Consider the following 26,348-nt stretch of genomic DNA (forward strand, 5'->3'; position numbering starts at 1 on the left):
CTCCAGGCAAAGAATACTGGAGTGGGTTGCCATGCCCTCCTCCAGGGGATCTTCCTGACTCAAAGGTTGAACCCACATCGCCTGTGGCTCCTGCATCGTTGGCAGATTCTTTACCGCTGAACCACCAGGGAAGCCCCTCCACCCTCTTCACACCCATACAAACAATATATCAGAGAATTTTTTTTTTTTTTGGTCTTTTTTGGTCCTACAGGCTGACCTGTAGGAGATAACTGGTATCGCAGTTTCTACTTTGGTTTCTTTTATAAGGAGTGAAGCTGAGCAACTCTTCATGTTGAAAGAACAGCTCCTACCCATTGTTCTAATGGGTTATTGGTCTTTTAAAAATGGATTTCTAAGAGATCTTGTAGATAAGAGAATTTGCTCTATATCTATGTCCCTGCCTTAGACAAGTAGCCTGAAATCTCTTAGCAGGTGCAGATAGCTCTAGAGGACATTGTCTGTCCCCAGCCCCTGTTTCCAGGTTAGGCCACACCACTGTGGGAGGTACACGCTGCCCTTGCCCCCTCCTGGGCCCTGCATCTGTTTCTCTGGCTGGTCAGAAGGGGCCACCTCACAAGCTCCAGCATACCTCAGCCACACACATGGTTAGGGACAACGCAGGGCACCTACCCGGGCCCAAGAGTAGTCCATGGGTACCGTGGGGGGCGGAACCTCCTGGGCAGGTACAATGACTCCTCTGGCCACGAGATCCTCGTACACGGACCTGGGAGGCAGGAAAACGGAGGAGAAGAGACATCCACGTGGATTTCATTCTTCTGGGCTCTTCTAGGGCATCTCTCGAATGCTCTTCCATCTAACCCCAGAGATTCCCAGCCCTGTATCCCCCCTTGTCAGCAGCTTACCCTTACCAGGTGGATTCCCAAAAACTAAATGAAAACAGGTTCTAGCCAAGACCAGCCCCCCTACCTCTGAACGGGACCTTAGAGAAGGCTGAGTCTGGAGGCCAAGGAAGCCCAGAGGGGAGGAACGGGAAGAGACAACAGCTCATGTAATGGATGAATGTTCCTACGCTTGCCTCTCATTCATGGCCCACCAAGTAGGTAGGCTCAGAAACTGAATGTTTTAAGCCCAGTCTGAACAGCCTGAAACTGCTGCTTTTAGAAACAAGTTAGAAAAAAAGAAAGCCAAAAAGGAAAGATTCTGGACCATCTGAAGAGCTGCCTTAGACGCCTGAGAGAGACCAGCCATACTGGACACCTGTATTTAGGCAAGGCTGCTGCCCTGGCGAGGGACTGGGAAAGGGGCAGGGAGGTGCCACCCTCCCCAGGTTCACTTACTGGATGATTTCTCCAAGCTCATCAAAGCTCCGGGGCACAAACACTCCGGCCTCCTTCAAGGCCTGGTTCTTGGCAACTGCAGTTTCGGAAGCCTGATTGGCACAAGCTCCAGCGTGGCCGAACTGGACCTGGAATGCAAAGAAAAACGGCTTTAGCAGGGCAGTCAATCCCTAAGAGAGAGAAGGCCCCTGAGGATGTTGGCACTGATTACAGGCCAGATCCCATTCAATGCTCTATGTCAGCGGTCCCCCACTTTTCTGGCACCAGGGGCCAGTTTTGTGGAAGACAATTTTCCCACAGACCAGGGGGTGTCGGGGCGGGGGTGGTGGTGGTGATAGTCTCGGGATGACCCAAGTGCATTACATTCACTGTGCAATTTATTTCTATTATTATTACATCAGTTCCACCTCAGCTCATGGGGACCCTTGCTCTACGTGAATCACTTCAGGCCCCCAGAAGGCTCACTGAATAGGTGCGCTGGCTGACTCTCAGGCACAGATGAGACTCTGAGGCACCAAGAAGTTCAAGAGCTTACTCAAGGTCACATAGCTGGGGCGCTGGAGCCAGGATACGAGCCTGGTGCCCAGCTCCACAAACACCTTCCTCTGGCTTCCCATTGGGCCCTTCCTGGGTAGGGGTGGAGATGAGGGGACACAGAGTAGCAGTCAGTTTGGGGCAACTGTGAGAAGTTACACCCTGCCAAGCTGTGGAGCTCGTAAGTGTGACCTGACTGTCCTGCACATACTTTGGATGAAGTATGCACCCTTACTAAACAAAACAGAACCCCAGAAGATTTCCTGTAAAAATCCAAACTGCCACTCTTTTTCAAAAAGAAAAGCCACATTTTGCATCATTTGGCCTATATTCCCACATAGCAACAATCAAAGGGAGCTAATTAGCTATTGCCCCCTTCCACCTGAGCATGAACTAAGATTAAACTATAAACCCAATGGAATATGGGGTAGGGAGCTGGTTATGGGGAGAGAGAAGGAAGAAAAAAACCAATCAGAAGAGCTATGTAGTAACTGTATCAAAGAGATTAACTTAATGAAATGTGGTGCAAAACTCTTAGGGCAGGTGTGATAATCATATCTTCCCCGTTTAAATAACACTTCATATGTACGCTCATGCTTAGTCACTCAGTCATGTCTCACTCGGACTCTTGCGACCCCATAGACTGTAGCCTGCCAGGCTCCTCTGTCCATGGGATTCTCCAGGAGAGAATACCAGCATGGGTTGCCATTTCCTTCTCCAGGGATCTTCCCAACCCAGGGATTGAACCCAAGGCTCTTGCGTTGCAGTTGGACTCTTTAAACACTGAGCTACAAGGGAAGCCCAAAAGAACACTGCCTCCAGGCACTTTTCTAAAAGCTTCACAAATGTCATCATTTAGTACCTACAACTGTTTCCTCTCAACAAGGAAGTGGAAGCACAGAGCAATAGAGTAACTTGCCAAGGTCACACAGGCAGTATGTGGCAGCATTTAAACCAGACAATGAATGTGGCCTAAGTTGTTTTCTTCTTTTAATTTTATCTTTTTTTTTTTTTTTTGGCTGTGCTGCATGGCACGTGGGTCTTAGTTCCCTGGCCAGGGATCAAACCCACAGCCCCTGCATTGGAAGTGCAAAGTCTTAACCACTGGGACTACCAGGGAAGTCCCAGAGCTGAAGTGTTAAAAAGGTAAACCAGAACCGCTGTTTGGTTAGCAAGGCTTGAAGACACATGCTTCAAAGCAAGGTCCCAGGGCCTTCTGTACAGAACTTAATCTGCGTGGGTAGACAGGGTGTGAAGAAGAGACTGTGCGTTCACATAAACTCAACGAACACCGGACTTAAAGAAGTTAAGCAAGTTTAACTCAGATTTCTCAGAGCTAAAGCTTTTAAAAGGGAGATAATGAAATCTGAGTATGTTCAGAATTTATAGAAGCTTCCTTTTCATTGGTTTTTGTTTTGTTTTGAGGACCATCGCTACAGGACTCTGATGGCTCAGCAGTTAAGAATCCACCTGCAGTGCAGGAGACCCGGGTTCAATCCTTGGATCAGGAAGATCCCCTGGAGGAGGGCATGGCAACCCACTCCGGTATTCCTGCCTGGAGAATCCCACGGACAGAGGAGCCTAGCAGGCTACAGTCCATGGGGTCACATAGAGTTGGACATGACTAAGCGAATCAGCAGCAGCAGCAGCAGCTATGGGACCAGCGTTTTGGGACACCGCCATCCTACCACTGTCCTCTTATCTCTACTCCCAATTCTTCTTCTTTTTTTAATATACCTGCTATGTTTTAATTTATTCTTGGCTGCCCTGGGTCTTGTGTTGCTTTGTGCGGGCTTTCTCTAGCTGTGACAAGTGGGGGCTACTCTCTAGTTGAGATGTGCGGGCTTCTCATTGCCATGGCTTCTGTTTTGAGGAGCACAGGCTCAGCAGCTGTAGCTTAGTTGCTCTGCAACATGAGGAATCTTTCCAGATTATGGATCAAACTCGTGTCCGCTGCACTGGCAGGCGGATTCCTATCCCCTGTACCACCAGGGAAGTCCCATCTCCCGGTTCTCAGTTCCATTTCCCCGAGGCTCTGAACTGAGGATGTTGTGTGGTGTACCTATCTCACCTCCTCTACGGGGCAGAGAGCTCTGCAAGGTCATGAGACCTGTTCAAGGAATCAAAAAACACTTAGCAGCTGGACCATCACGGTACCACTCTATGTTCGTGTATTCTTGAAACTACATAAAGAAAGTTTTTTTAAAAATGAATAAAAAGCAAAAATAAAACACCTTGAGGGCTTCCCAGGCGGCTCAGGGGTAAAGAATCCACCTGTCATTGCAGGAAACATGGGTTCCATCCCTGATCCGAGAAGATTCCCACATGCCGTGGAGCAACTAAGCCACAACTACTGAGCCCACGCGCTGCAGCTGCTGAAGCCCTCGCACCCTAGCGCCTGCGCTCCTCAACAAGAGGAGCCCCCGCAGTGAGAAGCCCGCACACTGCCACTAGAGGAAAAGCCCTTCAGTACTGAAGACCCAGGACAGCCAAAAGTAATCATTTTTAACCCCCTCCTCCCAAAAAAGCAAAATACTTCAAGGACCTGCCCTACCCTGAGGGTGATGATGAGCACCTGCCCAGAAACAAATGAGCAGGGTCCTCACCTTCTTGGAGGGGTCCTCAGCATACTGGGGGCTGCCGTAAAGCAGAGCTGGTTAAGACAAAGCCTGCAAGGGTGGGAGGAACTATTTTCAGATGTTGCAGTGGAACGGACTTCCCTGGTGGCTCAGACGGTAAAGCGTCTGTCTACAATGTGGGAGACCCGGGTTCAATCCCTGGGTCGGGAAGATCCCCTGGGGAAGGAAATGGCAATCCACTCCAGTACTATTGCCTGGAAAATCCCATGGCCAGAGGAGCCTGGTAGGCTACAGTCCATGGGGTCACAGAGAGTTGGACACGACTGAGCGATGCTGGGAAGTAGCATTGTGTGAGTTCTAGAACTAGTTCTAGTGGAACGGAGAGCAGCCACGAAGAAACAGACTAAGAACGGCTTCATGGAACAGGCGTGTTGAAGACTGGAAACCAGTATTTGCTAAGACCTGTATGTGCCACACCTTTACAATTAATTACCTTCTTAACTTAGCCACACAGCAATCCCGAATCATCCCCCCAACGCCTCTTTTTCATGGCCACATCAGGCAGCATGTGGGATCTTAGTGTCTTAGCCACTGGGCCGGCAGGGAAGTCCCTCAGAATCATCTCCTTTCTACAGCTCAGGAAAATGAAGTACAGAGAGGCGAAACGACTCACCCCAGTCATACAGATCCACCAGGAGCTAACTCTCAGGCCTGTGGAAGTGGAGCTCAGCCTTGGAGGATGGGCAAGATACATGACCCACTCCCTTCCCTTTCATTTATTCGGAAAAAAGATACACACACGTACAGTTCACAGTTACACAAAGTGGATCCTGTGGTAAGCATCGGCCACATCTTGCCCCTTCCTGGATCCCACATGAACCCTTTCTACATCGACATCTCAGGATCCACCTTGTTCTTCTACTCAGTGTTCTATTACATGGTCATGCCATGAGGACACAACACAGTCCCCTCCCATCCAGCGTTGGGTGTTTCCATGTCTTGCCATCACCACATGGCAGCAAGTATCCTCCAAGTACACATACTTCTCAACAGTTCTGCACACACATCCACCAAGTAAATTAGCAGAAACTGAGCTGCTAGTTCACAGGAGAGGTACATTTTACACCCGGACAAACAGTGCTATTTGGAGGTGACAGGAATCTGAAGGAGAAAGGCAATCAACCTAAGGGGAAAGGGTAGTGTGACAGGCTTACTGGAAGGAAGAACCGAGGGTGGCCGCACCTCGCAGCGTGTGGGATCTTAGTTTCCCATCTAAGGACGGAAGCTGTGTCTCCTGCAGTGGTAGCATAGATTCTGAACCACTGGACCACCAGGGAAGTCCAAGGACTGAGGGTTTAAGTGTAGGAATTACCACTGCTGCAGGAAGCCTTAATGACCAAATTTTACTTTATATACACACAGCAGAGGTCAAGGTCTGACACTCAGCTGCTGACGAACTGATGGGTGACAAGCGGTTGTTTCCTTGGTTTCATCATTAGTGCGTGGGCCTTCTTTAAGACAGAGGATTCTCTAAGCTGGACTCCAGGGGCTGAGGTCTGGCCAGTCCCACCCAGTAGGAGTGGGAGAGCTCAGAGGGCTTCTAACATGCACCACAGGCTGGACTTCTGCTCCCAGGCACTTTCATATGTATCAGGTCATATTAACATATCCAGAGGCTTTCCTCCACAATCCCTGTCCACACAGGACTTCTCACCAGCTCCTCGCCAGCTCTGAGCCTAGGTTATGTCCTCTCCCTCCCCGCCCCGCCCATTTCGCTCAGCGAAACTCCTTCTCATCCCTTAAGGAGCAGTTCATCTTCTCTAGACACCATCTCAACTAATCCAGGCAGTACTCGTACTCTGAAGAGGGACTCAAAGCCTTGCTCTGGCCTCAATCTGGGGATGAATTTGTCTCTTGCAACTGGACTTGAGCTTCTAGAGAGGAGGGGCCCACCTGGCCCTTGCGGTAACCAAGCAGGTAACGCATGCTTATTGACGAAACCAGCCACTTACTTGCCAAGAGGCCCACGTGGTTTCCCAGAGATGCCCTCCCTGGGACCCCAGCCCAGCAGGAGCCAGTCCCGGGCCTACCTCGGAGGAGAACATGGCCGCACAGGTCCCGATGCACCAGCAGACCACGGGCTTGGTGATGCGGCCCTCCGTGACGCCCCGGCAGATCTTATACTCCTCCGTGCCCCCTATCTGCCAGGCGACAAGAAAAAGCCCCTGAGCCAGTGGAATCCACGCTGAGCTGCTCCCAGAGCAGCAGGAAAATCTGTCCTGAGTCAGGCAGGAGCCAAGAGTTCAAACTTGAAGAGGAGGGAACAGGGGCTTTGGTCAAATAACAGTGTGAAAGATGGAGATGAGAGATGCCACAAAGTATTCTCAAACGATGATGGGTATCCTCGGAGAGTTCCTAGGACTCCCCCTTCCTGATCTAAGGGTATGAGATAATTTAGGGCCAGATCTGATCAGGGGCACACATCAGAGAGGTTCTTTGACTCCAGCTATCCACTCCACCCACCAGGGACAGACTGGGGCCAGCCAGGGACCGTCACTTTCAGTTATACATAAGCAAAATGCATGACTTTCTTAAAAACCAAAATCCCATGACTTTTATAAAAAGAAAAAAAATAAAAAACAAAACCAAACAAACTTACCTCTCCGAGAACCACAATCATTTTGACTCCTGGAGTGTCCTGGTAACGTAACACGTGATCCATAAACGTTGAGCCGGGGTACCTGGTGAGAGCAGGAGGTGCAGTGAGGTGAGGTGTGAGTACAGGTGTGGGAAACACACGTGTACTAAGAACACGGTGGAGTTCTTTGTGGGTGTGGATGCTCAGTGAGGGTCTGGAGATGCCTCAGGAGTAATGGGGAGGGGGGAGGGAGTAAATGGAACACAAGGGAAGGGGAGGAAGAGGAATGAATAAGCGCAGAGACGTTCCCACGGCAGTGAGAGACACCTGGAGGGTGCACATGGCAGGTAATTTTAAAATATGTCCACGCGGACTTCCCTGGCGGTCTAGTGGTTAAGACTCTGTGCTTCCACTTCAGGGAACACAGATTTGATCCCTGGTTGAGGAACTAAGATTCCACATGCTGTTCAGCATGACCAAAATAAATAAATAAATACAACATGTCCATACGTTCCTTTAAAAAGGTGGAAATTCATGCCTCTCTTTCTGCATTTGGGTCATTCAACACTCTCCCCTGACTAACTCATTTTGGGGGAAGGCAGCCAAGAGTAGTGGCTGGGGGAAGGATTCTCAGCCGTCAGGGCAAAAGCCCATCTGCCGGGCACCTGCAGCCTGCCCATATCTGACCACCTCAACAGAGACCTCCCCTGCACTTGCCAGAACCTCCCAACCAAGCCCTGGCTCCTTAAAGCACAGGAACCATGAGGATACACGTTTATCACTGCAATCACTTTGTTTTGGGGTAGTGATTTTTAAGAAACACAGCAATAGATAATGAATACTGTATGCCAAGCTGCATCCCAGGCTATTGCTAGAAGGTCTATGTATAAGCCAAAATATTTTAATTTTCTACTGTCACATGAGTTTGCAGAAGGACTTAAGGCCAAGTAGGCTTCAGATCTCCAAGGTCCTTTCGATATACTCAGGAGCATTAAATCCCAAGAGGACAATATAACTGGTAGCACCGCCCAGACCTGTCTGACTTGGAGCCTTCTGTCAGGGAGCACCAAGGGACTAGGGGTCCTAAGACCACCTCCCCAGAGACCTCAGCGGAAGTCCCTTCTCACTCAGGTGTTCCATTCGGAATGATCTGGGAGGCCCAGGAGGGTTGACAAGGTGACTCAGTCTTAACAGCTTTTGGTTCCTAGGCCAAACAATAGCTGCAGTAATAACAGTAAACAGTAATAGCAAACATTTATCATGGTAACAAGTACCAGGCATTGCTCTAAGACATTACTCAATTGATGACCTACTGATTATTGTTCCTACTAACAGAAAATAATAAGAACACAATTTGAGACATAGTAAGAAAAAAATATATATATATATATGTCTCTGCTTCCAGTTCCTGGCACAGAGCTCTGAGAACCCTCACTATCTGAGTGACAAGGGTACTGAGAGCATCTTTTGTTTTGCTATTTGGTCTTTGGCACTGGTTCCTGACCCAGCACGCATAAAATCTTTGTCATTTTCTGAGTCACGGGGGTGGATAGCAGTGTGTTTTGTCTTCATGAGGCAACTCTTGGCAGGCTGGTACAATGTGCTCAACGGAGAAGGCACAGACGCTCCGTGCACTCTCCATGCCATGACCCATCACCCTCTTCCACCTCGTTCCATACTTTTGTAATAACCCAGGAAGCCTGTGAGTAAATTTTTCCTGAGTTCTGCAAGCCTTTCTAGCAAATTATTAAACCTGAGGAGGGAGTCATAGGACCACCCTTCCGATCCCCCACTGATTTATAGCCAGTGTTCAGAAGTACCAGAGGCTGGAGTTTGCAGAGTCCTAGGGGACCAAGCCCCAAACCTATGGGATCCGATGCTATGATGCTATTTCCAGATAGACAATGTCCAGAATTTAATTGAACTGTAGGACCCTGAGTGGGGGTTTCTGCAGAGAATCAGAAAACTGCTCAGCGCTAGAAAATTACCCTCATATTTGTTAATGAATAAAAGAACAGTTTTCTCTTTCCCTCTTTTTTCAATTTGGCTGCCCTGCATAGCTTGTGGGATTTTAGTTCCAGGGATTGAACTGGGCCCTTGGCAGTGAGAGCTTAGAATCCTAACCACTGGACCACCAGGGAAGTCCCCTCCCTTTCATACTTACTACTAAGCATCAAGCCCTGTATTAGTCTCATTTAATCCTCTAAACCCTGGAGAAGGAAATGGCAACCCACTTCAGTATTCTTGCCTGGAGAATCCCCATGGACAGAGGAGCCTGGCGGGCTACAGTCCACGGGGTCACAAGACTCGGACATGACTTAGAGACTAAACCACCGCCACCACCAATACTCCAAAAAGCCCCAGTGGGGAATATTACTCTACTCATTTGCTCTACAAGGTTGATAGAGGTCTAGGGAGGGCTGGTAACCTCCCCAGGATTGCAGCAGCCACCCCATCCCCGAACCCTGCTACCCCAAACACAGAAACTAGGATTAGAACCCCTTGGGCCCGATTTCGGAATAGGCCCTGCTAAGCACTGCCCTCTGCTGTCTTCCTCTGGCTACAAATCAGACAACAGAATTACACCCGAAGCCCAAAACCCTTTTGAAACATCTTTTTAGGGAAATTGGGATGGTCATGTACACACATCTATGTCTAAAATGGATAACTAACAGTACCTACTGTATAGCACATGAACTCTGCTCAATGTTATATGGCAGCCTAGATGGGAGAGGAGTCTAGGGGAGAATGGATACATGAATATGTATGGCTGAGTTCCTTTGATGTTCACCTGAAACTATCACAACATTGCTAACTGGATATGAAAGTGGAAGTGTTACTTGCTCAGTCATGTCCAACTCTTTGTGACCCCATGGACTGTAGCCTGCCAGGTTCTTCTGTCTATGGAATTCTCCAGGTGAGAATACTGGAGTGGATATCCATTCTCTTTTCCAGGTGAGCTTCCCAAATCAGAGATAGAACCTGGGTCTCTGGCACTACAGGCAGATTCTTTACCATTTGAGCCACCATTGGCTATATCCCAATATAAAATACAAAGTTAAAAAAGGTCACCTGTCCCCACCAATGGCCACGCCCTCGTAGACGCCATCCGTGGTTCGAGAGATGATATTGTTGAGCTCGTTGGACATGCCTCCCGAACGCGAGACGTAGGCCACACTGCCCGGGCGGTACAGCTTAGAGGCCAGGATGTTGTCCAGCATCCCACCAGTGTTCCCGATCTTAAAGCACCCGGGCTTGATGCCACCAACCTGCCGGGGTGGGAACTTCAGTCAGGGAGGAGGGCAGGCTGAGTGACCACAGAGCTCTGCCGAGTCACAGCCCAGGATCGCCCGCCCAGCCCACCCTGGCCAGCACCTGCACCTGTGGTTTCCTGCTGAGGAAGGTTCTTCTCCCCCTCAAGAGACATTGCACAGGAAAAAGGAGCCATGAGGTGGCTTATAATTGCAGATACAGACGTGCACACTCAGGGTTAAATAACCTCTTTTGCTCCAAAAGGACAATGTCATCCAATAAAGGTGTCTAATGCAAGCGAGTACTCTGCTCAAGATCACCCTCCACCCCCGAGAAGGAAGGTGCCTGGCTTAGCTCAAAAATCTTAGCTTCAACCAAATTTTTAGCATAACAATTAAGTAAAAACAAACAACAACAAAAAACATTCACAGGGCCATTTTTTGTTATACCAGGAAGCTTTGTGTCAAGAATAAGGCCGCTAGGTAGATTTCTCTTTGGTTCACAGTTGCAGGAATGAATAATCAAAGACCATGCTATGGTTGTATGAGGATGGACAAACACTTAAAAAAATCTTATTAGTCCCTTGAAACTATAATGGGGATATGGTCTGGGGTGACAGCCCTTTAAAAAATTAACTGGAAATGGACAGGGAATTCGCTGGTGGTCCAGTGGTTAGAACACAGCGCTTCCACTGCTGGGGCCTGGGTACAATTGCTTGTTGGGAAAGTAGGCTTTTGCAGGTTGCAGGAGCTGTCAGAACAAGCAAGCAAAAACTGGCAATGAACAGACTGACTTTCAGCAGGTACTCTCAATCTTTTCAAACCAGACGGGAGACAGAAGAGGCAATGATGAGCTTTCTGAGAGCCCGGAAGCAGAAGGGACACTCACGGTGGCAGGTCCAATGATGGTCACTCCTTTCTGCTCCGCCTTCTTGATCAGCTTCCTCGTGAGGGCCTCAGGGATGCCTTCGGCTATGATGGCGATGGTCCGGATCTAGAGCACGAGGGACAGTTATCGTTTCACCACGTGAGACGACGAGGCGGCAACCTTTCCTGAACCCACCTCCCAGACCTCTCCCAGGAGTAAACATGACAATATGCACCTCCTTCTTCCCACTAGCCTCTGGTCGTCCAACCCTCCCCCAAAAGAGAGGCACCTGAAACTGCTCTCCAGTGGTTACTACCACAGTGAGTCCGTAACCAAGCGGAAGCAAAGGTTCCAGAAAACTTGCTGTAGTCAAAGCTGTTATATTCTCGCCCATCCAAAAACTGACATGACTCAGCCCCATCTGTCCAGGTGCCTGATTATAAACCAGCTATAGGAATAAGCCGCATGATAGAAACAAGCTGTTTCCACACTTGGACCAGAGAGTAGGCTAAGGGAAAAGCCAGAGCAGGTGGGGATGAGTGAGAAAGATCCCACACAAACCTTTTCTATAAAGTGTAAGACAGTGTTTGAGGGTTTGTTAGTCATATGGTCTCTGGGGGTAACTAGTACATTTTGCCTTTGAAGCATAAAAGCTGCCATGGACAATGTGTAAATGAATGAGCTTGTCTGTATTTCAATAAAACTTTGTTTACAACAAAAGGCAGGGGGCTGGGTTTGGCCCTTGGGCTGTAGTTCACTAATCTGTACTCCAGACTAGAAAAGCTGCTCATTTTTAACAGATATGTTTTGTGTTTTTTTTTCACTTCACCTAGATATCAAAACAAGTTTATGTTTTCTAGTCATAAACTGAAACAAGTCAGTTCTGTATCAGACAATAATTTTAAACAGAAAAATGACTATCTTAATCTGTAAGAGCTCTTATAAATCAATAACAAAAAAGATAAACCTCAATAGAAGAAAAAGAAGGGAGGCCACATCATAGAATGCAAATGGCCAACACATATTTTCAAAAGCTCATTTTAGTTAATAATAATCAAAGCTATGCAAATTAAATAGCATGCCTATCATTCTATCACGTATATATGTTCTTTAAATCCAAGCATTCAGTGTTGGCCAGGGAGGCCTGGCATGCTGTAGTCCGTGGGGTCACAAAGAGTCGGACACGACTTAGCAACTGAACAATATCAACAGTGTTGGCAAGCAGGATGGATCAAAGGCTTTCAAAGCTGCACATTCTGGTGCAGCAGTGTGACTTCTAGACATCTACGTGGGGAAGCAATGAAAGATATCTGCTCATCCCGAGACTTGAAAAAGCAAAAATGGTAAATACTGATGTGGAAAGCATCTCTGACAGAGATGGATTATAAAACAGTTACGTTATTCCATTTGTTCAAATCCAGAAAAAGGTATGGATAAGGATGTACACAGAGTCAGCAACCGTGTTTCTGGGAAATTAATCTTGAGATATTTATCCTCTTCTTACTTATCAGCAGTTTTTTCGACAACAAATGTGTAACAATCTTATAATAAAAATAATGCTTTTGATCCTGTTTTCAAAACCAGTCTCAGCACGGAGAGCACCTGGTGAGTACGGATGATCCTGCGCTCTGGCAGCCCAGGTGAGCAGCCCGCCTACCCTCAGTGACCCCATCACCTCCTGAAGATCAAGTCTCCCACCACTTTCATCCAAATCACTGGCCAGTCCCGAGACCCAAGGCCTTTGTCCCCGGTGGACACCATTCAGGACTCGCCCGGCCTCCCACCCCCAGGGCGCAGAGCTACCTGAGTGTAATTCATGGTCTCCATGGTGCTGTCGTAGGCTGAGCGCAGGGAGGCGAAGTTGATTAGCACGTCTACCTCCGGGTGCTTCTTCATGGCATCAGCCATGTTCTTGAAGACGGGGATCAGGATCTCCTTGTGACCCCAGTAAAACTTCTGTTTGTGGTCCCCGCTGTGAGAAAGGCAGAGGAGGGCTAAGGACATGGTCAACCTGCCCGGGCTCAGGAGGAGCTTCACCCAGAGGGTAAAAAGGCAGGGTCGCCGTCTTCAAAGAGTTTAGTTTATGGGAAAGAGATCCCCCAGAAACATCAACCGCCCCCATCTGAGATGGGCAGACGCCTCCCCAGCCAGGGGGGATAAGCCAAGGGCCCCCAGCTGTGTTGCTGTCAGAGGAGATGCGATGAGGACCTCCCACTCGGTGGTTGCATCCAGTCTCCCTGCCCTGAGTGACTCACGTGAACGGGTAGACCATGGCAGCCACCGAGGGCTCGTCCCGGGAGCAGACGTAGTCGAAGTCCAGCATGCCCTGCACAGCCCGGGTCTGCATGCCCCACACAATGGCCTTGGTGTGGCGGCTGAAGAGGGTGGCGCTCTTTCCTGGTGGGCAGAGACACAGCGAGTGCACCCAGTACACACACCCCTAGGGGCTCCCTGCCAGACCCCTCCTCGCCCCAGGTCCTGGGAGAGCGAGTCATCAAAACTGCAAAGGAAGGCAAGAGGACGGAACTCGGACAACCTGGGGGACAATGCGCCTGGATTTGTTCTGCAAAGAGGTAGCAGAAAGTGAGAAAAGAGCGGAGAAGTCTTGCCTGGCTGGCAAAGAGCTCAACAGTGAATGGACAGCAGAATTCCTACAGGAAAGGTGTATATATGCAAATGAGGGCTTGATCAGTTTTTTTTTGGCTGTGCTAGGTCTTCATTGCTGAGTGCTGGCTTTCTCTAGTTGCAGGAGCTACTCTCGGTTGTGGTGCATGGGCTTCTCACTGTGATGGTTTCCTTTATCGTGGCGCACAGGCTCTAGGGCACAGGCTCAGCAGTTGCCATGTGTGGGCTGAGCTGCCTCGTGGCATGTAGAATCTTAGTTCTTGGCCCAGGGATCCCCTGCACTGGCAGGCAGATTCTTAATCACTGGACCATCAGGGAAGTCCTGATCAATTATTTTTAAAGTCATCTGAAAAAAAAAAGTTAAGTTCTCCCAATCAGAGCGACTGAAAGATATGTTTTTTTCTAACTTTGGTGTAGGGGCAGGGGAGGTGGGGGTGGCAGGAGGCTCAGCCATGCTGCTCAGCATGAAGGATCTTAGTTCCTTGTCCAAGTATTGAATCTGTGCTCCCTGCAGTGAAAGCATGGAGTCTTAACCACAGAATCACCAGAGAAGTCCTGCGGACTTTTTATTTTTTAATTGAAGCACAGCTGATTTACAATGCTGTATTAATTTCTGCTGTATAGCAAAGTGACACAAATACACACAGACACACAGACACACACACACACACAAGTACATATATATCTCACAGGACACTGAATATAGTTCCCTGTGCTATACAGCAGGACCTTGTTGTTTACTATAAGACTTCAAACAGATGCCCAACAATCCTTACCACCTGTGAACTTGGACATAAGTCAGCTCATGTCAGGATTTAAACCTCTTGATTCTAGGTCAGTGCAGGTGCAAGAAAGAGGTTTGTTGTAGGCTTATCTCATCGACCTTCCACCCGACCTTCTCCCCACAGCCTCCTCCCAGCTGGCTCTTTCCTGCTCCTAGAGGGGTCACCAGAGGCCAGGAAAGGGCAGAGGGGATTGGGAGCTGGCAGTCACCTAGAACTGACCCTCCTGCTCTCAGCTGGAGGAAAGTAGCCCTCAGGGGAGGTCCTCAGCTCTCCCTCAAGAAACATAATGCAGAAAGCTCAGGGGGCATTTAGTATTAATTAACCTGCTGTACTATCACTGGCTTGGCTAACCAAGTTCAAGGTCTGATTAAATTAAGAGGGAGCTTCCCTAGTGGTTCAGTGGTTAAGAATCCGCCTTGCAATGCAGGGGACACAGGTTCGATCCCTGGTCAGGGAACTAAGATCCCACATGCAGAGGAGCAATAAACCCGAACACCACACCAGGGCCCGTGTGCCACAAGATACCGCCTGTCACAAGGAAGACCCCAGGTGCCACAACTGGGACCTGATGCAGCCAAATAATTTTTTTTTAATGAAATTTAGAGATCACTTTCCCCAGGCATGGAGGATTCACATCCCCATGCAGGCTCGCCTCTTCCATCACAGCCATAAGTTTCTCATGACAGAAAGCTCCTGATGGTGCCAACACCCAGGATTTACTGTGCCCTGGATCCATCTGGGTTCAGTGAGACATGAGCGAGATCACAGAACAAGTGAGGCTACCTTGTCCAGTTCCCTCACTTTCCAATTCCTGCAAACTGAAGCCCAGAGATGCCAAATGATGGAAACTGTAGGTCATCTAGCATCAAAGTCAGGATTACACAAATACTACCTTGAGATGCAGCTCAACTGTGCAAGGGAGGAGGGCCATAAGCTAGCACTGCCCCACCCAGCTCCCCATTCCTGGGGATCCCAGGACAAGGTCTGGAATCTGTACCAACCCACGTGCACTCCTAGCTTGAAAAGGGCAGAACTGGAGCACTCAGCACACAGAGAAGACAAGCTGAAGGTGGCGATCCCCAGCCTGCTGGAAGCACACAGGCCCCAGAGAGAACCTGTGCTTTGGGGCTAAGCCCCCACGAGGCTCCTCCACTGGCTCCGCTGTCCTGGGCCAATCTGCCCCCACCTCCTGCCCTCCTTTCCCACATAGCTCAGGACTGACGATGAGATCAAACCCATTTCTCCCTCCACCCCCACCCCTGTCCTGGCCAAGAGCGCTCTCATTGAGTCTATTCAGGGCTCAGCCTCAGGTCTGGTTTTGTACGTAAACAACAAATGGTGCCAGAGGCTGGGAGGAAGGGCTACTTGACCTCACCTAGTTACCCCTTTCCTCCTCTTAGCAAGGAGTCACAGGTCATCCTTAAGAGACTACCATTCCCTGGATTTTTCACAGCTGTGAATATCAAAAAGTTAAATGGAAGACCTGACACTTTGAACTGATGCATCTATCCACCTCAGTGAACCTAGTCACATCTGCACGGGAGCATGAGCACACACAGATCATATCCCTGCTAAACAGTGACCTTACACAGACACAAAGCCCAGTCCAGATTGACTGTGCACCCTTCCGGGTCTCTCTCTCCTTCTCCATCCTGTCTTCCTCCCAAACCCCAGAGAAATCTGAACTTGTCCCAGGTGCTGGGAGCTCTGGGATGCAGTCGGCAGTGGTGAGACTGAGGTGGGAAAAGAAAATGAAGCCGTCATGGGATGCAGAGAATCGGGTGGTCAGTGGCTCCCCTCCTGGCCCGCTGGCTCCGCCAAGCCCTCTTCAGTTTCCACGGCCTCCTCCTGGGCTCCACTCCCCTCTCTGAGGCCGTGGGCCTGGCTCCTGCCCCTCCTGCACTGTCCACTCCCTCCCATGTATGAGCTGGTGACAACCCCCATGGCAAGGAAAGCAGGGGGGTGAAATAAAGCAGGGGTGGGAAGGGATGGGGCGAAGACCAGGACTTGGGGCAGGCTACACCGAGGCAGGGACAGAAAAGATACCAGACAACACCGCAACCCACCAGGGACAGGGAGACAGAAGCACAGAGTAAAGACTGTAACCCACTAGAAAGCCACACGCGGAGCTGGGGGCATCCTACCTTGCAGGGGTCTTGGACTTGGGACTGAATCTGTCAAAGAAAATGACCAAGGCGACTGAGTGACCCGTTGATGGCTGGAGGCTTTGGAGGGAGAGGGTGGGAACAGGAAGGGGTTGGTGGATGAGCCTCGCCCGGCTGCCACCCTCACCGTCTCTCATCTGTTCATGACAGGGGCCCGGCCAACGGGAGAGCCCCGACCAGCAGAGTGGAGCCAAGAAGGGGCGGAGGGCCAGCGGGCGCAGAGAGAGGAGCGAAAGCACCGAGGCTCAGAGGGTGCACCGGACACCAAAGGCCAAGGGCCTCTGGATGGACAGCTGGCCCATGCCCGCCCTCCTAATCCTGTTTTGTCCCCGGGAAGCAGGGGACATCAATGAGATGATGAGGCTGAGAAGATGGACCTGACACTGTGCTGGGAACAAAGCAGCCGTTTTGAGGGCTTCCAATTGGGAGCGCCTGGAGCCAGTGCCACTATTTCACGAAATGTCAAGCACACTCTGTCCATCCCAGGAGGAGACCCAGTGGTAACTGACATGGGCCACCTAGTTCTGATGGCAAGGGCTGGCTGGCAGGGATCAGGTCTCTGATGAATCAGAGGAGGGAGAGACGAGCGGGCAAACCAGACGGGAGGGCAGACGACGTGTGCCCTTGCAGTGTGCTCCCAGGAAGGTGAGACCCAGGATGGTGGAGGCGGGCACAAGAGTCTTCTGCCATCCTGGGCTTTGGGCTTTAGGCTCCTGCCGTCCGCTCATGGGGAGGGCCTGCGGGACCTTCCCCTGACCTGGTACTCCTATAACTCCGTCTCCTCCACAGCCCACCAGCCCAGATCACACACCCCGTGGGAGGGGGCAGAGAAGACAACTGAGGAGAGGAGTGACCGGGCTCGCAGAGCAGGCTCCGCCCACCACATCTTTGTGTCCCATTTCCATCCCACGTGCCACGCCCACAGCGAAGCCCAAACTGCTTCCGTCCACCTCTGCTGGCCCAGCGGGGTCTCAGAAAGGAACAGAGGGTTCTAAAACCGCGCTGGGAGTTACCTTGGGGCATGGCAGGCTTGGCCTTCTTGGCAGGGGCCACCTCATCAGTTCTGGACTCAGAAAAAGATGCTGTCCTGCTGGGGGCCGGAGTCTGGGGGGACAACAGGGAGAGAGTAAGGGTCATAGAGAATAGCTGGGAAAAAAGCCAATGGTCCTTGAGGCTCCAGAGAACTCAGGTAATAAGAACTACACACAGATTTGTTCTCCACAAGATGCTTTCAAAAGTACTATGCTTAATTACCCTCTGAGATAGGAATCAGTAATGTCCCCAAGCTATAGACAAGCAAACTGAGGTTCTTGGTGATAACTGCTGAGGTCCCACCCTCCGCAGGATTTGAACTCGGGTCTGATTTTAAAATCCCCTATCTTTCCACACCACCACCTTGACTAGGGCAGGAAAAAACCCAGCAGAGATACAGAAGCTAACCACATACAGCCTTCTCCCTGTACCTCCCCAAGGTCCCCAAAAGCAAAAGGTGGGCACTGGGCCCCGGATGGGATGGGGTATGAGGGGCAACAAAGATGACTCTGCGGGCTTTGCAGCAGAGGAAGGCTGGCACCTACTGAAGTGCTCCCGCTGGCGTTGAGGAGGAAGTTGGCGGTGTGGGCCGCTGTGGGCGGCTGATTGGGGATGGGCCGATGGCCCAGGGCCATGCCCACGATGGCCGTCATGTGAGTCTCGGTGCCAAAGACGTGAATGGGGATCCCGGTGGTCTTCCCTGTGAGGAAGGAAAAGCACCCATCACTTGAGTCTCCTAAGAAGCGCCCGAGGCCACAGGACTCTGCCAAGGACCCTTCTGAGCCCTGGCCGTGTCTGGCACTTTCTGTGCAAGCCCAATTATCCCAGGACAAGTTGGTGGTCATTTTCTCCACCACTAAACAAATCTCTGTAAAGATTACCTGCCAGCAACAGCAGGAAGCAGCTTTATGGACACCCTCCACTGACCACAGTATTGTGAGAGCCTGCCCTCCCCCTTCTCCGCCTGTCACCTATGGCCACCGCACCACAACCCCCCAGGCCTGGCCTCTGCTCCTGAACACCTGGGCTCCTCTCCTCTCCCCAGGGCTCTGCCCTGCTCCTTCCTCCACACGGAGCTGCCACCTGGCTGCCGCTCGGTTCGGCTCAAGTGTCACCTTCTGAGTAAGGCCCTCCCTGATCTGACAGCCATGCCCCTCCACGCCGCCCTGCCTGGAGATCCCCGGCAGACAGCATCTCGTTCCAGCCGCTGTTTACTTGTCTTAATGTCCCCAGAGTTTAAGGCCCCAGGAGTGACTGGGTGGCATTCACTAAGCTGTGAGCCCACAGCAGGTCTTCAGTTTTAGGTGAGAATTAGGACTTGATGCCACTCCAAGTGATCCAGGTGGCTGTAATATTTGCCGTGGATCCCAGATTGGGGAAAATGGGAATGCGGAAAGGTCCAGTCTCTCAGTCAGAGGGCCTGCTTACTGAGCAGGAGCGTCTCACATCACCTCCCCTCTGTCTTGTCACCTGCCCCAACCCCCGCCCTATCCCCCTCCACCCCCACCCCCCAACCCCTCACAGAACTGCTCTTGGCACCAGGACTGCGCTTCACTCAAGACCAAAGCCCGCTGGTTTGATCAGGTCAGTTCAGAGAGACCTAATGATAGTCCTCACTGATGAGACATGGAACCCCAGTTCTTGAAAGCCCTGAGTCTGAGGTCTCTGGAGCCTGCAGGAGGCGCCCAAAATGGAGAAGGAAGAAAGGAAACCAAAATGGACCCATGCCCTCGCTTCCCTCAGCTCAGCGAGGGGGCGACTCCTTCCTGTTCTACCACCTATTGGACCCCTGCCTCCATCCAGGCCTGGACACTGACCCGTCTCCCTCCCCTCGCCCCTCAGTCTGGGCCCCCTGCTCTGTCCTGGAGCTGCCACAGCCTCCTGGGTGGTCTCCTTGCTTCAAGCTGGCTGCCCTGGAGGCCCTATCTCCACCTGGCAGCCTAAATAGCCCTCAACCCTAAGTCAAATGGTGTCGCACCTCTGCTCAAGTCTTCCAGCAGCTGCCAGGGTCACGGCCAAGCGCCCCCGGGACCTGTACTAGCCCTGCACGGCTTCTCCCTCAGCCTCTCTGCCTCCAACCTCTGCCCCAGACCCCTCAGTTGGCCCCACCTCAGGGCCTCGGGACCTGCCCATTCATCTGCAGACAGCCACCACCAACTGCTCCCTCTCCTCCTCAGATTTCTGCTCAAATGCCACCTTTTTGGCCAAATGCTCTCTGACTGCCTCATTTAAAACAGCCCCGTCCCTTCCCACAGAGGCCACCCCTTCCCCAACTGGTCCTGCCACGTGCCTGAGGCTGCAGCCACTCAGCTGTCGCGTGCGGCCGTGACCCCAGTGGCTCAGCACAGCGCCGGGCGTGGAGCAGGCCTTCCACAGGCAATTGCTGAATGAACAGCTGAATAAACTGCTTTCCTGCCCACCCTGAATCTAGGTTTCGGTCAGGTGCCGTGTGTCAGAGGGCAGAGAAATGCAGCGGAAGCCAGCTGTAGCTCCAGGGAGTGAGGCAGGTGGTGGGAGGAGCATGGAGACAATTAGAAGACTGACCTGCTCAGGAAATCCCAAGGAGGGACAGAAAACATCCCCCCATCTTACCGACTTCTCCCATGACCCGTAAGCCCTCCTGATAGTTGGGGCCACCTCTTCGGACAAAGATCGTGACCTCGTGCTCCTTCAGGGGACCCTGGTAATCTCGAATTGCTCTCACGATGCCCTAGAAGGACAAAGGGACAACACTCAAGTGCTTAGAAAGAAGGCAGCAAGAAAGCAAGCACTTACAACCATGGGAAACAAATGTCCCAGGGCTGCCGGGAGTTTCCTGGTGGTCCAGTTGTTAGGACTCAGTGCTTTCACTGCCAGGGCCCCAGGTTCAGTCCCCGGTCAGGGAACTGAGACTCCATTGGCTGTGCTATGCAACCCTAAACAAAACAAAAAAACCCAGGGCTGCTTCTCATGAAGCACAGAAAGACCCCAGCAGTCAAGAATTCCATGAGTAAACTGGACTACCGCAAGCAACCCAAAGGCCCAGGACTGGTGACCACTGGTGATGGTGCTGAGGTAAGAACACGGGGCACCCGGGGTGACACCCCTCAGAGCATGGGGTATCGGGCCTCCAATGTTGCTGTTGTTTGGTCACTAAGTCGTGTCCAACTCTGTGATCCCATGAGCTGCAGCACGCCAAGCTTCCCAGTCCTTCACTATCTCTGGGAATTTGCTCAAACTCATGTCCACTGAGTCAGTGAGGCTATTACCATCTCATCCTCTACCGCCCCCTTCTCCTGCCCTCAATCTTTCCCAGCATCAGGGATGAGTCGGCTCTTTGCATCAGGTGACCAGAGTATTGCCAGTGTTGAGTACTGGTTCTCAGATGCCAGTGGGGCTTTGCTGGTCTCTCACCCCATCTACAGCTGTTGTTTTCTTACTGTAATTTTGGGGGAAGCTCTACACCAAGATCCTATGCAAGAGCTGTTGGGGTTATCAGGGCAAAGTCTATTTCACTGGCAAAGTTTCACAAAAGCTTCTCCAAGTGACCTGGGAACAGCTGTTGCAACGGGCCCCTGTGGGCACATGCCCAGGTATGGACCGGTTTTGTCTGGGCAGACGAAGGGAGAGACTAAGTTCCATCATTCATGGCATTTCATGGCGAAGCTCTACACACGGCGCCTGCTCCAGACATAATCACCCTTATCACTGGCACTGCCTTTATGACAGGACTGCTTAGAAGTTAAAACAAAGCTGCCAAGATTCAGCTGTGTCAGATTTATTTGTTGAATCAGGTCCAATTAGGGACCTGTTTCAGGTAAGATTGACAAGGCCTTGTCCTCTACTCCTTGATAGCTCAGACTTCCAAGACTGACATTCATTTAGGCATTCTTCTTTTTTTAAATAACATACACTTCTGATTTTTTTTTTTTTTTTTTTTTTACTTTGCCAGGTCTTAGTTGAGGCACAAGGGATCTTTGATCTTCATTATTGCAGCATGGGGGATCTAGTTCCCCAACCAGGGATCGATCCCGGGCTCCTTGCATTGGGAGGATGTAGTCGTAAGCCACTGGACTGCCAGGGAAGTTTCAATCTACGTGTTATTCTCCAAGTTTATATGGAACTACCAGATGGCCGACGTTCTTTTGAACAGCTGCCCTGAACATCTGACGGTATGGGATAATAAGTGGCCTCCTGAGGCAACCACCTTGAAGGGGAGGAGTCTGGAGACATGTGAGCTCTCATTCTTCTTACTGGCAGTCACACTTTCTTTAAACTGGTGCCCACGGCCCTGACCTATGTACAGAGACCCAGGACAACTGGTCTCTGACTAGATAAGCAGAAGCCCTGCACCCCAGGGCATCAAACACTTCGTCATGCCAACCGTTTGGAGAAGGGGCAGATGACTGGGAGAAAAAACACCAGGAGGTGCAGAGAACCCAGTCTTGGAAATGTTGGAAGTGGGGTCAATCAAGCCAGTTCTTTAAGAACTGAAACAGGAAAGGCAGAAATTCACCTTCACATTTGTAGATGGGAGAATCACGGCTCAGAGAGGGTCAGCTGCTTGTCCAGAGAGACACACAGCTTCAGAGAGATCCATCCCAGGGTCTTCTGCATCCCTAGGTCAAGACCGCCCCCACCCTGGCCTAGGTAACTCTTGGCGATCTTTTTCTGTCCCAACTCTTCTTACAGAAACTTCCCTTCCCTGCCTCCCCCCAACCCGCCACGTTCCCCTGCAGCTGGTTACCTTGAATGTGGCAGCCACGTTGGTGAAGTTTGCAATGCTGCCTCCGATGATGAGGATCTTGCCTGGATTTGGAGCAAGAGAGAAGTCAAAAAAGGGTTAGAAAGGTAGACCTGGGCATCGTATCAGAAATCCAAGTGAGAACCCCCAATTGTTAGGAGATACCAGTGCAGAGGTGGGGAGCAAGCTGGTCTCTCCTGACTTACTTTCATCAGCTCAACCCTCACCTACACCACCGAGCAGGTGGTTAATCCAAACCCACAGAATCTCTGCATCGTTCCTACCTGGCATCGAGAAACCCAGCATGGTTTCTGGACACCCCTGGTGGGACTCTCTGTCTGGCTCATGGGAAGGGGAATCAGTATCTGTAGTCCCAAAACACAGCACAGGTGGTAAAGGGAAGTTGGGAACCACACAGCCTGAATAGTAAACGTGTAAGCAGGCCACAAAGAACTGAATTTATAGCAGTCAGCAAAAGCATGCTGCCGCCACTACCTCCGCTGCTGCCTCCCTTGCACCTGCTCATAGGACTTCATGTATCCACCCCTTCCTCACCTGCTTCGAGCCCCCGGAATGACAGGTGCTGTCACTGCCTGCTGCAAAGTCAGGGCAACCTCGGTCCAGAAGTTAAACGGTGAGCCCCAGGTTGCAAAGGACTGGGACAACCTCGTGCCTCCCAGCCCAGCCAAAGCTCTTCCCACCCCAGGACACTGGGCCGGGCCAAGGAAGAGCTCGTGTGTCTCACCATCTGGGTGCTTCTCGCGGGTCATAAGGGAGAGGATCGTCTTGGCGTAGTCATAGGTCTGTTGCTCGCTGGGGGCGCCCGAGTACTCCCCGTAGTTCGCCAGCTCGTTGACACCCCCCAGGTCACAGATGGTGTCACTGCCAGGGAGATAGGGAAGTCAGTGCTGGCAAAAGGCAGCAGCCTGGTGCCTGGGGTGCCACACAGAAACCCCTGAAGCCTTGAGACCAGGCCACCTCTGGAAGCAACCTCTCAGCCCTCAGACCCTCAAGCCCCTCACCAGTCATACTTGAAGGTTAACTGTGCTGCACCAGACCCTCCTAGGGGAGCACCCTGCCAGCCCTATGTGACATCTCTATGAAGTGTGAAACTCGACCTCATGGACTGTAGCCCGCCAGGCTCCTCTGCCCACAGGATTTTCCAGCCAAGAATACTGGAATGGGTATCCGTTCCGTGCTCCACGGGATGTTTCCTGACCCACGGATCAAACCCGACTCTGGCACTGCAGGCAGATTCTTCACAGATGAGCCACCAGGGAAGCCTATGACTATTGATACAGGTGCTAAAACACCTGGAGGGACACACTGGTGACACCCCAGGCCGAGGCGTGGGGACACGACCTGGCTCATTTCCCTTATCTGCGGCACCTTTGTATGGAGCACATTATCACTAATGGTAAGAATTAAAACTAAAAATTTAACTTTGAAGCAAAGAAGACAGTTTTGGAGACATCATGGGTAGGCCTTTCTGGGATGCCCCGAGGGTTCCTGCTCTGTGCCGGAGAGGGGGGTCAAGCTCCATGGTGAGGGGCTTGATTCAGGCCACATGTGGGAAGCCTGTGGGGGACCCGACCGTCAGCCCCTCAGCAGCCCCTTCGGTCACCTGTACACAACAGAGGCACCCCCTCCGGCCACCATGGTCCAGATTCTCCCCTTGGGATTCAGCAAAGTCAGCTTCAAGCTTGCCCCGCTTTTGGCGTCCAGATCTGCGATGTAGGCTTCCTGGGGACCAGAGAGCAACAGGTGGGCTCTGGGGGCACCCCTTTCACCAGGCTGCAGACCCCAGGACCCCTCCCTTTCCCCTGGAGCAGTAGGAAAAGGGCCTCCGTTGTCCTCACAGGGTCCAGAAGAAGGGTTTGTGTGGGGCCTCATGGGCCTGGGACAAAATGGGATGCTGTCTGTAAGTACCAAAATCATCTACGGCCAGTCACTGCCTGGAAACAAACTTTCCAACTCCTTTCTCTCTGATTTTAAGTCCCGCTAAGTCACTTGCTTCTACCCTGGCCCCACCCCCAGCATCTCCTTGCCTAACTCATTACGTCCCACCCTCCCCCAGCTGGCCAGGCCCTATCCGTACCCCTAGCCCAGACTCTTCCCCTGGCCTAGGTTCTGTCACACACGCCTGATCCTGCTGTGAGGACCTCTCAGAGGATGGGGTGGGAAGCAGCAATTAAAATTCTCAGCAAGTGGCTAAGACAACTATCTTCCCGACAGGATCAGGGGGAGCCACTCGGAATTACTGTGAAACAACAAATCAAGTTATGAGCCCAGGGAGGTTGATTGAGAGAGGAGTCTAAAAGGATTTCTGGCCAGGATTCAGAGGTTTGGCTCTCTCCTACCCCCACCTCCTTTGGGGTTTTAAGAAAATTAAATGGCTCGACCTTCCTTTCCTGCCAAATATATAGCTCACAAAGGGGTGGGGAGAATGCTCATCTGAGATTAGTCACCCTGCCTGCTCATCTGAGATTAGTCACCCTGCCCGGGCTCCCCTCACTCTCAGTCTCCTCCCCACAGCAGCCTTACCTCTGGGTAAGCCTCCCGTCCGAAGGGGGGCGGGAACTCTATGTCACCCCACTTCACTTTGCAGATGTAGTCGGCAGTGGCATCCACCTTGGCGGCCAAGTCAAGGATGTAGACACCATCTTTGGTCACGACTTTAAGAAAAGAAGAGGCAATCGGACATGGGTCCCAGCAGAGGTGACCATCCACCTCCAACCCCCTCCAGGCTTTCCCACACCCACCCCCACGAGGCCCCCAGGCCTCATGACTCTCCAGCTCAACGAGAAACCAGATTGGTTCTTATGGAGACACAGCTTTTCCCTCATTCAAGGAAAAACAAATTCTACAAGACCATCCCCACTCCCTGATCTGTAGGTACTAAGGCGGAAACCTGTTTTGGTTGCCATGGCAATTTTAAAGCACTACCCATTCACCCATCCACAACTCTGCTACTTAAAAACAAAAAAAGTGTTTCAAGCACAATGTCTAAGGCCCCTAGGTGGGTACCCCAGGGTCCCTTAGGGTCCAGAGAGAAGTGGGAAGAAGGGGAGCTGTGGGTCCACCGGGCCCCCAACTAGCAGAATTCATTTACTGCTGCCTCGCTGGAGTCCACTTCCCTTTACCCAGGGCCACTGAGCTAATTTAGTTAGCACAGAGCCATCTGGTCCACGAGAGGGGCTACATCCCCCAGCTGGAATCTGAATCAGGAGTCTGACCTCAGAAGCTCTGGCCAGAGCCAGCCCACACCACCTGCCTCTTGCACAACCGGAGAGCCTTCGCCAAGGTGTTTCCAGCTGTGGGGGGTCAATGATTGACTAACTCCTGGAGTGGGTGGAGGGGAAGGGGGCCTCCGAGGCACCAAGAGGAAGGGAGGGTCTGACTGGTCAGGCAGATGCAGGGGCAGCCCAGCTCCTGGGAAAACAGCCTAATCTACTGGCAGGAAGAGCCACTGAGCAGATAAACCAGAACCAGGACTTCCCCATCACAGAAGAAACTGGAGTTGGTGAAACAGAAGGATGATCATGGCCTCCTGAGAGCTCAGAAACAGGAGCCCGGGGAATCCCTCTGCCCCCACACACCTGTCTGCGCTGCCCTCTGCAAGCGGGAGTGAGGGCCCACCCCAGCAGAGATAGTTACCAAGGGGGTTGATCTCAAGGTAGGTGAAGTACAGATCCTCATAGAAATTGAAGAGGCCGGAGATAAAGCTGGCCAGAATTCTAGAGGGGGAGGCAGAGAGGGACTGTCAGTCCATGAGGGAGCGGACTCAGCAGCATCTCTCACTGCTATTGACAATTCCACTCCCCAGCACCCACTCTGCTGACCCCTCCCT

At 51.5% G+C, this 26,348-nt stretch overlaps 1 protein-coding gene across 5 annotated transcripts in view; it reads right to left on the minus strand.

Moving 5' to 3' along the window:
- ACLY (ATP citrate lyase) overlaps positions 1–26,348 on the minus strand; it is a 42,483-nt gene that overhangs the window by 7,005 nt on the left and 9,130 nt on the right. For 2 of the 5 annotated variants that reach the window (XM_069603719.1, XM_069603721.1), the window contains 17 exons: positions 26,156–26,235; positions 25,043–25,173; positions 24,123–24,241; positions 23,244–23,380; positions 22,502–22,563; positions 20,368–20,485; positions 18,321–18,475; positions 17,757–17,847; positions 16,723–16,752; positions 13,424–13,565; positions 12,972–13,140; positions 11,190–11,294; positions 10,122–10,318; positions 7,071–7,152; positions 6,502–6,612; positions 1,299–1,426; positions 631–724 (listed from right to left, as the gene is read on the minus strand). In XM_069603719.1, coding sequence (XP_069459820.1) covers positions 631–724; positions 1,299–1,426; positions 6,502–6,612; positions 7,071–7,152; positions 10,122–10,318; positions 11,190–11,294; positions 12,972–13,140; positions 13,424–13,565; positions 16,723–16,752; positions 17,757–17,847; positions 18,321–18,475; positions 20,368–20,485; positions 22,502–22,563; positions 23,244–23,380; positions 24,123–24,241; positions 25,043–25,173; positions 26,156–26,235 — 1,951 coding nt within the window. Of the gene's footprint in view, positions 1–630; positions 725–1,298; positions 1,427–6,501; positions 6,613–7,070; positions 7,153–10,121; positions 10,319–11,189; positions 11,295–12,971; positions 13,141–13,423; positions 13,566–16,722; positions 16,804–17,756; positions 17,848–18,320; positions 18,476–20,367; positions 20,486–22,501; positions 22,564–23,243; positions 23,381–24,122; positions 24,242–25,042; positions 25,174–26,155; positions 26,236–26,348 lie in introns of all 5 variants that reach the window. The other 3 variants (XM_069603720.1, XM_069603722.1, XM_069603718.1) reach the window with 2 other exon arrangements.

Source organism: Ovis canadensis, chromosome 11 (genome assembly GCF_042477335.2).
Source record: "Ovis canadensis isolate MfBH-ARS-UI-01 breed Bighorn chromosome 11, ARS-UI_OviCan_v2, whole genome shotgun sequence".
Classification (NCBI taxonomy): Eukaryota; Metazoa; Chordata; class Mammalia; order Artiodactyla; family Bovidae; genus Ovis; species Ovis canadensis.